The sequence below is a fragment of the Staurois parvus genome, unplaced genomic scaffold (genome assembly GCF_062004578.1).
Source record: "Staurois parvus isolate SC_StPar_1 unplaced genomic scaffold, SC_StPar_1.0 ptg000569l, whole genome shotgun sequence".
NCBI classification, from domain to species: Eukaryota; Metazoa; Chordata; class Amphibia; order Anura; family Ranidae; genus Staurois; species Staurois parvus.
In genome coordinates this window covers 351,573-363,627 of record NW_028318365.1, presented here as the reverse complement: position 1 = coordinate 363,627, position 12,055 = coordinate 351,573, and the positions used below count along the sequence as shown (strand labels likewise).

Sequence of the window (12,055 nt, the reverse complement as noted above, 5' to 3'; positions counted from 1 at the left end):
TTCTATTGGAATACATTTTCTGACACGGTATTACGCTATGGAGAGTGTTTTTTACTTTGTTCACATGTGACCTATGGAGCTCATTGGGGTCGTCTGCTGATTACAAATGATATGCTGCGGAGTTTATCATACCTGCTGAGTATATAAAGATATGCTGGTTGTTCCCCAGTCTCTGGTGAGTTTGCACTTTGATGGGGTGCTGAGCGCTGGATCATCCACTGGTGAAGGAAGTTTATAGGATCCCAGAACTTCATTGATTGAAGATCATATATGCTCTATATGGACTTTATTTCATGGACTTAGGATTTAGGATCCAATATTTATTGTTTTTGCACACATTATTATATTTGGTGGTTGGATTACTATTATTAGTATTTTTATGAATTTCAATTGTTTTATGGTGAACGCTATTATTGTGGTTATATTTTTACTTTCACAAATTTGATATATTTTGGGCTATTGTATAATAGCAGCTCCTATTCAATCAGCTATTTCCCAGGACTACAATCTTAAGGCGCGATGATGTAGACTTTGGAATATATTGATCTGCTATTGATATCATTCACTGGGGTTTACATTTATTATTTAAATTAGAACCACTTGCAGAATTGAGTGATAATGATTGGTGGGGGAAATTCATCATCAGACACTGAAAACGATTCTGCGACTGAACTCAGTGATGTGCAAACTATATTTCAAATTTCAGTGTTTTTGGTTTGATTATATTATTGAATTAAATTTATTATTATTATATTAATAAAATTATTTTGTATGATTATTTATTAAGTTATAATTTATGATTTTGTGTTTCAAATTTTATCATACCCGGGATGTTTACTAGACTCTTGTTCAGACAGATTTCAGTGAGTTATTCCTAAATCTTACAGACCTACAATAAAAAACAACATATTTCCATTGAAAATAATGTACCGCTTTGAGCACAGAAATACTGACATAATCAGACCACTAGGGGGGTTAAGTGGTTGCCCCCAGAGGTAGCTCATCTCTGGCCAGTGATTGGGGTGACAGGTACCCCCCTGTCACCATTGCTGCTTTTCACTACTTGTCAGAACAAACTTTTAATGTTTCCCTGTTCTGACTATAGCCCTTCAAACAGCCTGGGGATCTCCTGAACTTGCCAATCATTCAATCCCCCCCCGAGGACCTTTCTGAAGTATTCTGACAGATTATTTCCTAAATTGCTCCTATTACCCCAAGAAGGATTAGAGCAAATGTGAATAATCAGAATGTGAGTGCTTGGAGTCCAGCAGGCGGGTAATGGAGGCACAGCTACTTGCAGTATGGGGTGTAGTAGTTACAATATAGCTGTTGTTCACAGATCTAACTACACGCTTACAATCCACAGTTAGTAGATTACAGAGGACAGATCCATACACAACAAGATCATTCCATGTGATTTAGGCCCACAGGTGCATTTCAGTCGCAAAGATTGGGAAGCGTCTTGACCTAATCTCATTGGAGGGTCAACTGGACCTGCTTTAGGCAGATTGGAGCAGATCCTACGTTTTATTTCCCTGCCTCCAAGAGTCCAGTCAGATCCCTTTCATCCACACTCACACCCCGCTGCAATAGCTGCACCCAGCAGTTAGGATGTTTCCTCATTCACTCTCAGTACAATTTTATGTCAATTATACTGTTCATAATCATCTCATCAAAGTGTTAGTAAAGACAAAAGGTAACAATGACATTGGACAAAGCTTACTAGTCTAGGTATCTCACACAACATGGAAGACAGACATGAAAACGAAGAAAGATGTAAATAATTCTCTGTATTCCACACAAGAAGTAACATTTACCTAAACGTTCAGACTTCCTCACCAAGGGGCTCCATTTGTTTCGGTGGTTTTGCTCCGGCACTTATTCACTTGGTTCCATACAGATTATAAATGTAATAAGTCATCACAACCTTTTGTCTAATTCAGCCAATCCCCATCCAGATATTACCAATAGTGTTTATACCAAAGGATAACAACTGGGCAAAAATAAAGATCTCATTTACTTACACAGAGAAGAAGCTTGCTATGATGGAATATAACAAAATATAATGCAGCCGGTATAACTGTAACAGTAGTAATATTACAATGCAAATACAGAATGTTACCAATACAAAGAGACTACAGGAAAGAATGTCACCGATACAGAGAGACTACAGGAAAGAATGTCACCAATACAGAGAGACTACAGGAAAGAATGTCACCGATACAAAGAGACTACAGGAAAGAATGTCACCGATACAAAGAGAGTACAGGAAAGAATGTCACCGATACAAAGAGACTACAGGAAAGAATGTCACCGATACAGAGAGACTACAGGAAAGAACGTCACCGATACAAAGAGACTACAGGAAAGAACGTCACTGATACAGAGAGACTACAGGAAAGAACGTCACCGATACAAAGAGACTACAGGAAAGAGTGTCACCGATACAAAGAGACGACAGGAAAGAGTGTCACCGATACAGAGAGACTACAGGAAAGAATGTCACCGATACAAAGAGACGACAGGAAGGAATGTCACCGATACAAAGAGACTACAGGAAAGAGTGTCACCGATACAAAGAGACTACAGGAAAGAATGTCACCGATACAGAGAGACTACAGGAAAGAATGTCACCAATACAAAGAGACTACAGGAAAGAATGTCACCGATACAGAGAGACTACAGGAAAGAATATCACCGATACAAAGAGACTACAGGAAAGAATGTCACCGATACAAAGAGACTACAGGAAAGAATGTCACCGATACAGAGAGACTACAGGAAAGAACGTCACCGATACAAAGAGACTACAGGAAAGAGTGTCACCGATACAGAGAGACTACAGGAAAGAATGTCACCGATACAAAGAGACTACAGGAAAGAATGTCACCGACACAAAGAGACTACAGGAAAGAATGTCACCGATACAAAGAGACTACAGGAAAGAGTGTCACCGATACAGAGAGACTACAGGAAAGAATGTCACCGATACAAAGAGATTACAGGAAAGAATGTCACCGATACAAAGAGACTACAGGAAAGAATGTCACCGATACAAAGAGACTACAGGAAAGAATGTCACCGATACAGAGAGACTACAGGAAAGAACGTCACCGATACAAAGAGACTACAGGAAAGAGTGTCACCGATACAGAGAGACTACAGGAAAGAATGTCACCGATACAAAGAGACTACAGGAAAGAATGTCACCGACACAAAGAGACTACAGGAAAGAATGTCACCGATACAAAGAGACTACAGGAAAGAGTGTCACCGATACAGAGAGACTACAGGAAAGAATGTCACCGATACAGAGAGACTACAGGAAAGAATGTCACCGATACAAAGAGACTACAGGAAAGAGTGTCACCGATACAAAGAGACTACAGGAAAGAATGTCACCGATACAAAGAGACTACAGGAAAGAGTGTCACCGATACAAAGAGACTACAGGAAGGAATGTCACCGATACAAAGAGACTACAGGAAGGAATGTTACAGGAAAGAAACATAGAATAATACATTACACAGACATCCTGATGACTGGGCTTCCAAAGAGGCAGGAATGTGAGCAATGGCATACTTTATACCCCTCCCCCATCCATTCCAGGTAGTCACACCCTTCAATAGGTTCCAGTATTGCTATTTCTCTTCAATGGGGGGTGCTGTGATTTGTGAAAGACATTGGCCAACTGTAGTTCATCAGATGGAATAGGATAGGCCAATGTCCAGCGAAGCGTACCTCCTGTGAATTCAGTTCCTGCAGGACAATCTATGACAATACTCCCTAGGAGGTGTTAGGGGATTATTCAGCCAGATGGCCCTACTGTCATAAACCTCTACAGGAAAACATCTAAGGGGGGTGCTGAGGTGATGCAACAGATGGGAAATAAGTTACAGGAATTGAGACCCCCTATCAGAAGTTCACAATAATATTACAAATTATTATAGGCCTAAAATATCTATCACATGTCTAGGAGATAGGTGGGGTGGGGGTTGTGGATTGTTTGGTGTTATGTGGTTGCATCCCATTGTTCTATTGTGTGTCTTGCTTGGGAGCAAACTATTATGGGATGTATGTGTTTATGTATTGGCTTAGTGGAGGGTGTCTGCAGCAGCCCTCCTTCCTGATGGGACTGTCTGCTGGTGTGAAGTTTGAATAGCTGTGTGTCTCTTGTTACTAAATGTAGATTGCCCCACCCTGTGTCATTATGCAGGGAGGGGGGATTGTCCCCCTGAGTGTATATATCTTGTATCTGTGTTCAAATAAAGTAGCCTACTTTTTGGCTTACTTCCAATCTGTGGTGTCTGTTGTCGGTGTTCAGATGGGGAAGCGGTATTCTCACAGAAGTACTCAGCGCAGACTGGGACGGTTCCATTACAATGCCCATTATGGACAAGAGCCCCCCCATGCTCCTTTGTATACACAGAGCTGAAGAAGGGATTTCATACATTGTCCTTCTCTTTGTCCCCCCCCCTCTAGATGGTTCTGTAAAGGGCCTACATGCTGGGACCGGACCTTTCTACTATTCATATATTGGAGGAATGTTTTGGGGTCGTCCTGATATCTTTCTGTCGTTTGTTTTCACTTTTTGCGCCTTTATTTCCTTTTTGCATATTCTGTTCTATTCTTTGTAATGTGTAAACGATGATCGCGTTCCTTCATTGTTATATTTAATAAAAGCTCTTTTCTTATTATCTATCGCATTTGTAACTTTGGCCGTAAGCCACATAGGTTTGATTTTTAGCCTTTTATACTTGTTGCTCATGGGAATATATTTTGCAGTGTGGTCACATACAGTCTTTTTGAAGAACTCCCATTTCTGTGTTGTGTTCATCGATGCCAATATTCCCTCCCAGTCTAAATCTTGGAGAGCATCTCTCAGCCTTGGAAAATTAGCTCTCTTAAAGTTGAGTGTTTTTATTTTTCCTGTATGTGCTTGCTGTTTACAGCTAACAATAAATGAAATCATGTTATGGTCACTGCTACCCAGATGTTCTTTTATATGGACATTCGTAATAAGCTCTTCATGGTTGGAGATGACCAGGTCCAGCAGAGCATCATTCCTAGTTGGGGCCTCTATGAACTGGACCATAAAATTGTCCTGTAGTAGGTTTAAAAATATTTGCCCTTTAACTTTTCCTGCAGTCCCATTACTCCAGTCACTATCCGGGTAGTTACCATCCCCCATTATTATCACTGTCCCAGCCCTTGCATCTCTTTCCATCTGTGGGAGGAGCTGAGTCTCCACCTTCTCATTAACACTGGGAGGCCTATAACAAACTCCAATGATGACCTTTGTAGTACCGCCCCCCATGTGCAGCTCCACCCATAATCCTTCAGCCTCATCACACTCTCCATCAACTAGGTCCTCTTTCACACTCGCTCTGAGATCACTTCTCACATAGAGACAGACACCACCACCTTTCCTATTTCCCCCGTCTCTCCGAAAGAGAACCTAGCCAGGAATATGAATGGCCCAGTCATGTGAGGAATGAAGCCAAGATTCAGCAATACCAATTCAATCCTAGTTCTCTTCATGCACCAAACCTTCCAACTCACCTATTGTGCTGGGCAGACTTCTGGCATTGGGGAACAAACACTTTCATTCACCGACACCTTGTCCATTCACTGACACCTTGTTCACATGGATTTTGTGTATTTTTTATTTTCATACAAATGGTACCAATTCCATTGGTTGTTTGTAACATGGGAAACTTCTTATCATCTGCCATAGCCCTCCCCCATCTTTCCCCATTCCACCCCCCAATAAATACTGACCCGTCTGATCTGTCTACCCCGTTATAATTGAATTTTCCCTCCCCCCTCCATCCTAGTTTATTTACTCCTCCAGCCTTCCCATAAACCCCTCCCCCAGCACAACAGACCCCCTTCCATTTAGGCACAAACCATCTCTAGTATATAATATATAAAAGCCAACCCAGTGATCTAGGGCAGAACTCCATTTTTATTCTTCTCCTGCAATCAATGGTCAACCAGGTCCCACACTTCATCTATGTCTTTGGTGACCTCTGATCTCTTTATGAACTGTTTCTTCCATGATGAAGATCAGCCATGGAGTATATCTGAGGTGTATATCAGGGTGTGCTTCTTCCCCACGAGAGCTGAGATGTCCAGCAACATTCATCTAGAAGACATTTCTCGCACTCACGGCACTAATACACCTCCAGGGTTGTGTGGGACCCCTGATGTGCAGGAAGACAGGACTTCAGTGAGGAACATTTCCCTCACTCAGGACAGGAAAGTGGCTTCTCCCTCGTGTGTGATCTCTCATGTCTATGAAGACTGGACTTCTGTGAAAAACATTTCCCGCACTCAGGACAGGAATACGGCTTCTCCCTCGTGTGTGATCTCTCATGTCTGTGAAGATGAGACTTATCTGAAAAACATTTTCCACACTCAGAACAGGAATGCGGCTTCTCCCTCGTGTGTGATCTCTCATGTCTGTGAAGATGGGACTTATCTGAATAACATTTTCCACACTCAGGACAGGAATACGGCTTCTCCCTCATATGTGAGCTCTCATGTCTGTGAAGACTGGACTTAACTGAAAAACATTTCCTGCATTCAAGACAGGAATATGGCTTCTCCTTTGTGTGAGATCTCTGATGTATGTAAAGATTAGACTTAACTGAAAAACATTTCCCGCACGCAAGACAGGAATATGGCTTCTCCCCTGTGTGAGATCTTTGATGTGTGTAAAGACTGGACTTCACTGAAAAACATTTCCCACACTCAAGACAAGAATATGGCTTCTCCCCCGTGTGAGATCGCTTATGTGTGTAAAGACTGGACTTCACTGAAAAACATTTCCCGCACTCAGGACAAGAATACGGCTTCTCCCCCGTGTGAGATACCTGATGTATGTAAAGATTGGACTTCTGTGAAAAACATTTTCCGCACTCAGGACAGGAATACGGCTTCTCCCCCGTGTGAGATCTTTGATGTGTGTAAAGACTGGACTTCATTGAAAAACATTTCCCACACTCAAGACAAGAATGTGGCGTCTCTCCCGTGTGAGATCTCTGATGACTGGAAAGATGGGACTTCACTGAAAAACATTTCCCACACTCAGGACAGGAATACGGCTTCTCCCCCGTGTGAGATATTTGATGTGTGTAAAGATGGGACTTCACTGAAAAACATTTCTTGCACTCAGGGCAGGAATATGGCTTCTCCCCTGTGTGAGATCTTTGATGTATGTAAAGACTGGACTTCTCTGAAAAACATTTCCCGCACTCAGGACAGGAATACAGCTTTTCCCCCGTGTGAGATCTTTTATGCCTATTAAGACGGGATTTATAACGGAAACCCTTCCCGCACTCAGTACAGGAGAAGCTCTTCTCTGTTGGAAGGCCGGCCCAGTCCCGCACAGTCTGAGGTTCCTCAGGATACAAGGAATCCGATGGTCCATCTACACTGGGTGGTGCCGGATGGACATTGGAGGGAGCCGGGTTTTCTCCTTGACTATACTGTGTGATGTCCTCATCTTCTACTTTCCAGTCTGGAGACAAAGTGAGACAATCCTCGGAGGTTTTCCTCATCTCCCGGCCATGGACTAAAATACAAAGACAAAGAGGATTACTAGACAGGAGCTGATTGGTTCCCCCAAACCAGGACTCCGCCCACATCAGGCAGCTTGGTCTCTGGGGAGCTTACAATTCCACCCTCAAGGGAACTAGGAAATGGCTCCTCTGATCTCCTACCAGGTCATTTCTTTATTCATGGACCTTAGTCAGAGAGTGAGGAAACAACCAGAACTGTCTTTTATAGGAGGGACAGTGATGAGGGGATTATAGGACGAGGGTCCCCACCCCCTCTATCACTCATCACCATCTTCCCAACACAAGAAGTACTGCACTTCCTTATTTACTCCATGATTTAGTCATGAAGAACAGCGGGGCTGAGCCCCACCAGAGGTCAGAGAGTGAGGATGGGGGGAGAACAACCAAGATGAAGACTGGACTGATCCTGAAGACCACCATCATTGGGGTATTGACTCCTCCCTCATTATCACTTTCTGTTTAAGGGTCCAAAGTTGGAGGATGTTATCACATTATTATCACCATGTAAAAGTCTGTGCTCCAATCACATCATCCGATATAAAATGTCCAGCTGGGAGGAAATGGGGGGAACAAACGAGAATCCATATTATGTGTATATATAGCAGTGGGGGGAGGGGGAGAGAAGAAGTCAGGACTATGGAATGTACAACATAGAGTATATAGTGCAGGGGTCAGGAGTATGTAATGTACAACATAGAGTATATAGTGCAGGGGTCAGGAGTATGTAATGTACAACATAGAGTATATAGTGCAGGGGTCAGGAGTATGTAATGTACAACATAGAGTATATAGTGCAGGGGTCAGGAGTATGTAATGTACAACATAGAGTATATAGTGCAGGGGTCAGGAGGAGGTAATGTACAACATAGAGTATATAGTGCAGGGGTCAGGAGTATGTAATGTACAACACAGAGTATATAGTGCAGGGGTCAGGAGCATGTAATGTACAACAGAGTATATAGTGCAGGGGTCAGGAGTATGTAATGTACAACATAGAGTATATAGTGCAGGGGTCAGGAGTATGTAATGTACAACATAGAGTATATAGTGCAGGGGTCAGGAGTATGTAATGTACAACATGGAGTATATAGTGCAGGGGTCAGGAGGATGTAATGTACAATATAAATTATACAGTGTAAGGGTCAGGACTCATAATATTGGTATTCAGCAATCAGTGGTGGCCTGGATGTCCTCATGAGACAAGCTACAGAGGTCCCACACCAATATTCTTAAAAAGAGATTTGTGGAGAAGGGGTATGACCCCGTGATTTTAGATGATAAAATCAAGGAAGTGGGTAATCTGGATGGAAGTAATCTCCTGACAACCAAGGACAAAAACCTAATTAAGAAAGACAGGGTTTGTCCGATTGTTACTGGTTTTTCTGTCCAATTTAAACAAATTGTGAAAATGATAAAAAACAATTGGGCTATAGTTACAAATGACCCCATCTTAGGAGAGGCCGTACCGGATGCTCCCGAAATCATTTATCGTAAAGCACTCCCGCTGAGGAACTCATTAGCTCCGAATGTAGTGGACCCCCCAAGCAGTTATCCTTTTTCTTCAGTCGTAAAGGTTTTTTTCCGTGCAATAGATGCATGATTGCGTCAATAATGGCATTCACAAAAAAAGGTGACATCTTTTTTGCTCTAACCAGACAGGAAGATTTTACGACATACAGTCGGTCATTACTTGTAATAGTACGCATGTAGTGTATCTTCTTGAATGCTCATGCGGCAAACAATATATAGGAAGAACAACTAGGAGATTAAGGGACAGATTAAGGGAACATCTGTGTAATATCAAGAAAGGGTTTAAAGAACATTCGGTATCCATGCATTTTCGGAAAAAAACATAATAGAAACCCACATTGCCTAAAATTTGTCGGTATAGACATGATTAACAATGGAGAGGGGTGTTCAAACGTCGGGCAGTCTCCATGTTAGAGACAAAATGGATTCTTTTATTGAGAACGCTTAAACCAGAAGGCCTCAACATTGATGTAGACATTAATTGCTTTATTGATCCCAGCTAATTGTTCTTTACACTGACTGTAAGTCGATTTCTATTACTAATTCCTGTTGGCCTATTCATACATCACTCGTTTACTACCGTTACTGCTGATCCGCTGTATTTCCATGATTTTAGACCTTTAACATTTACCCAAGGCCACATGATTAATCTGATTTCTAATTCAGGGATGACTATATCCATATCTAACTGAGTCATATCCCATTATTTTTGGTCGATTTGATTCGTTTTTTACCAATTTTTATGGTACCAGACTTCCCATCTGGTGGTACGTCTACATGTGACGTTTGTTTTTCCAATTCATGTTAATGCATTATTTATATTATATATTCTTCTCTATTACCACATCCCACATCCCTGGGTTATGTATCTTTTCACCCATACAGGTGGTTGTTGGATGTGAGGTATTTTTATATATTTTTTATATGGTCTATATGTTTTTATATATTTTATTCCAAACTCAGATAATTTTACTCGTATTTCATATTTGCACTCACAGGATCACATGTTTTATTTATAATACGATGCATGTATTTATTTATATGTCATTTATTTATTTATATGTTTATGTTGCATGATTTTATGATGATATTTGCAAGCACATGCAAGTTGACCCACAATCTGGCTCTTGTAGTTCCACAAAGTTTTCTCTGCAAAAACATTAGAAGGTGGGACATTATCTGCCCCCAGATAAATACGTTTTTTTGCACAATGGCTTCTAATTCCTTTTCAACATTCGACTTTTATCTATTTAGTTTAGAATGATATCGTCATCTGCCATTAATAGGGCTTAACTTTACCTGCTTGCTTGCATGTCCTTGAAGTGTGGTATATCACACTGTTCTCCAGTAAAATGGCCGCCGTCCGCGCGCACTGCGCATGTGCGAACCGTCCGCGATGACGTGATGCGGCGCTACTGCGCATGCGCGTGGTACGGTATTTGAGATGTCAGAACAGGTGGCACACTCCCTTTGACAACGTGCATGGGCACGAAACGCGTTAGGGAGGTGCCCTATACCCTGTGACGTCACTCTGCATGGCCCATGCTGTCGGCTGGTGGCCATCTTGGATTTCCCCTGCCAGCTTCCAGGCTGCAACATGTGAGTGCTAATTTGTATCTTGCACCCCGCTGTGTTAAATAAAGTAGTACACTATATGGTATCTTTGTGTTCTGGCTCGTTACTTCTGAGCCCCCCCCCTTTAAGGCACACTGTGAGGTCCTGGTGACAGCCTGACTAGTGGTGAGACTGACTCCCCCGGATGGTGAGATTGCTCCTTCTCCTGGAACCTGGAGATCCTGAGGTTACAGCACCTGCCTAGCTGACGCTGGCCAGATGACCCCCATTGTGATCCAGTTCCCGGATGCGGATGACCAGGAGTTTGGCTATTGACCATTCATATGCGCTTTAAATTGTGCTTTCCGGTTAGTGCAATCTTTACTCATCACGTTATCAGGAACACAGTTACAGAAGTCACCATATATTCATCATTTCACCTTGAGAATTAATATAGTGCACTTCATTACCCTTAGTCTGGACGCTTGCGCTGATTACCTCACTATTGAGCGTGATTTTGGGTCCCGCCATCTTACTGTCATACTACCGTTCATCCCTTCCTGCAGGGGACCTCATCTTCACATGCTTGTTGTTGGGCGTTGTAGGTTTTTGATTTTTTGTACCAATAGTTTTTATTAGCGCTGCAGGCTTTCATCTATATACATATTATGGAGGTTTTTGAGGTTTCACCTTTCATGCTAGCTGCTCCCAGGTTCCTATCCAGCGCCCGTACATCCCCCCCTTGTCCCACACCACTGCCTCCCATCTCCTGAGACTGAATCCATTGTTTCTGTGTGTTTATCAGATGATGGGGGATCTAGGTGGATCCTCCGTACTGCTCTCTCCTTTACAATAAAGTCTCCTCTTACCCGGTGATGTGAGGGGCGGCTGATTGTCCATCATGACGTCCTTGTAGAGATCCTTGTGTCCTTCTAAATACTCCCACTCCTCCATGGAGAAATAGACAGTGACACCCTGACACCTTATAGGAACCTGACACACACAATGATACAGTCACCATCCAGACACATCCCTTGTCTGTTACTGGAGAATGTCCCAGAATTCCCGGCACCGCTCACCTCTCCTGTCAGCAGCTCCATCATCTTCTTGGTGACTTCTAGAATCTTCTGTGTCTCCTGTCTTGTAGGGATCAGGGATGGAGGTGGGGGGATGGTGATGGGATTCTGGATTCTCGAGGATCTTGTGGTCATACGATGAGATCTCCTTCTGGTGTCATTGTCGGTAGATTTCTTCATGACTCCTGTACAGTTCTGTGTGATACAAAGAGAAATCTCACTCTCCCACAGAAATGTAACATCATGGGCCCCTGGAGGAAGTCATTCACTGGGGCCCCTAATAACCTGCCCAAACTTACACACTCTCAA

The 12,055-nt window shown here is 42.6% G+C and overlaps 2 protein-coding genes across 2 annotated transcripts in view; both read right to left on the bottom strand.

Moving 5' to 3' along the window:
- LOC149450619 (uncharacterized) overlaps positions 1-12,055 on the bottom strand; it is a 225,844-nt gene that overhangs the window by 54,660 nt on the left and 159,129 nt on the right. The window contains exon 2 of the mRNA XM_089691690.1: positions 6,326-7,579. Within this exon, the coding sequence (XP_089547816.1) occupies positions 6,326-7,579 (1,254 nt within the window). The remainder of the gene's footprint in view (positions 1-6,325; positions 7,580-12,055) is intronic.
- LOC149450625 (uncharacterized) lies at positions 11,465-11,937 on the bottom strand. Its single transcript, XM_089691689.1, has 2 exons — positions 11,750-11,937; positions 11,465-11,663 (listed from the first exon to the last, which is right to left on the bottom strand). The coding sequence occupies exons 1-2, from the start codon at positions 11,924-11,926 to the stop codon at positions 11,472-11,474; spliced, it is 369 nt and encodes a 122-aa protein (XP_089547815.1). The 5' UTR covers positions 11,927-11,937; the 3' UTR covers positions 11,465-11,471.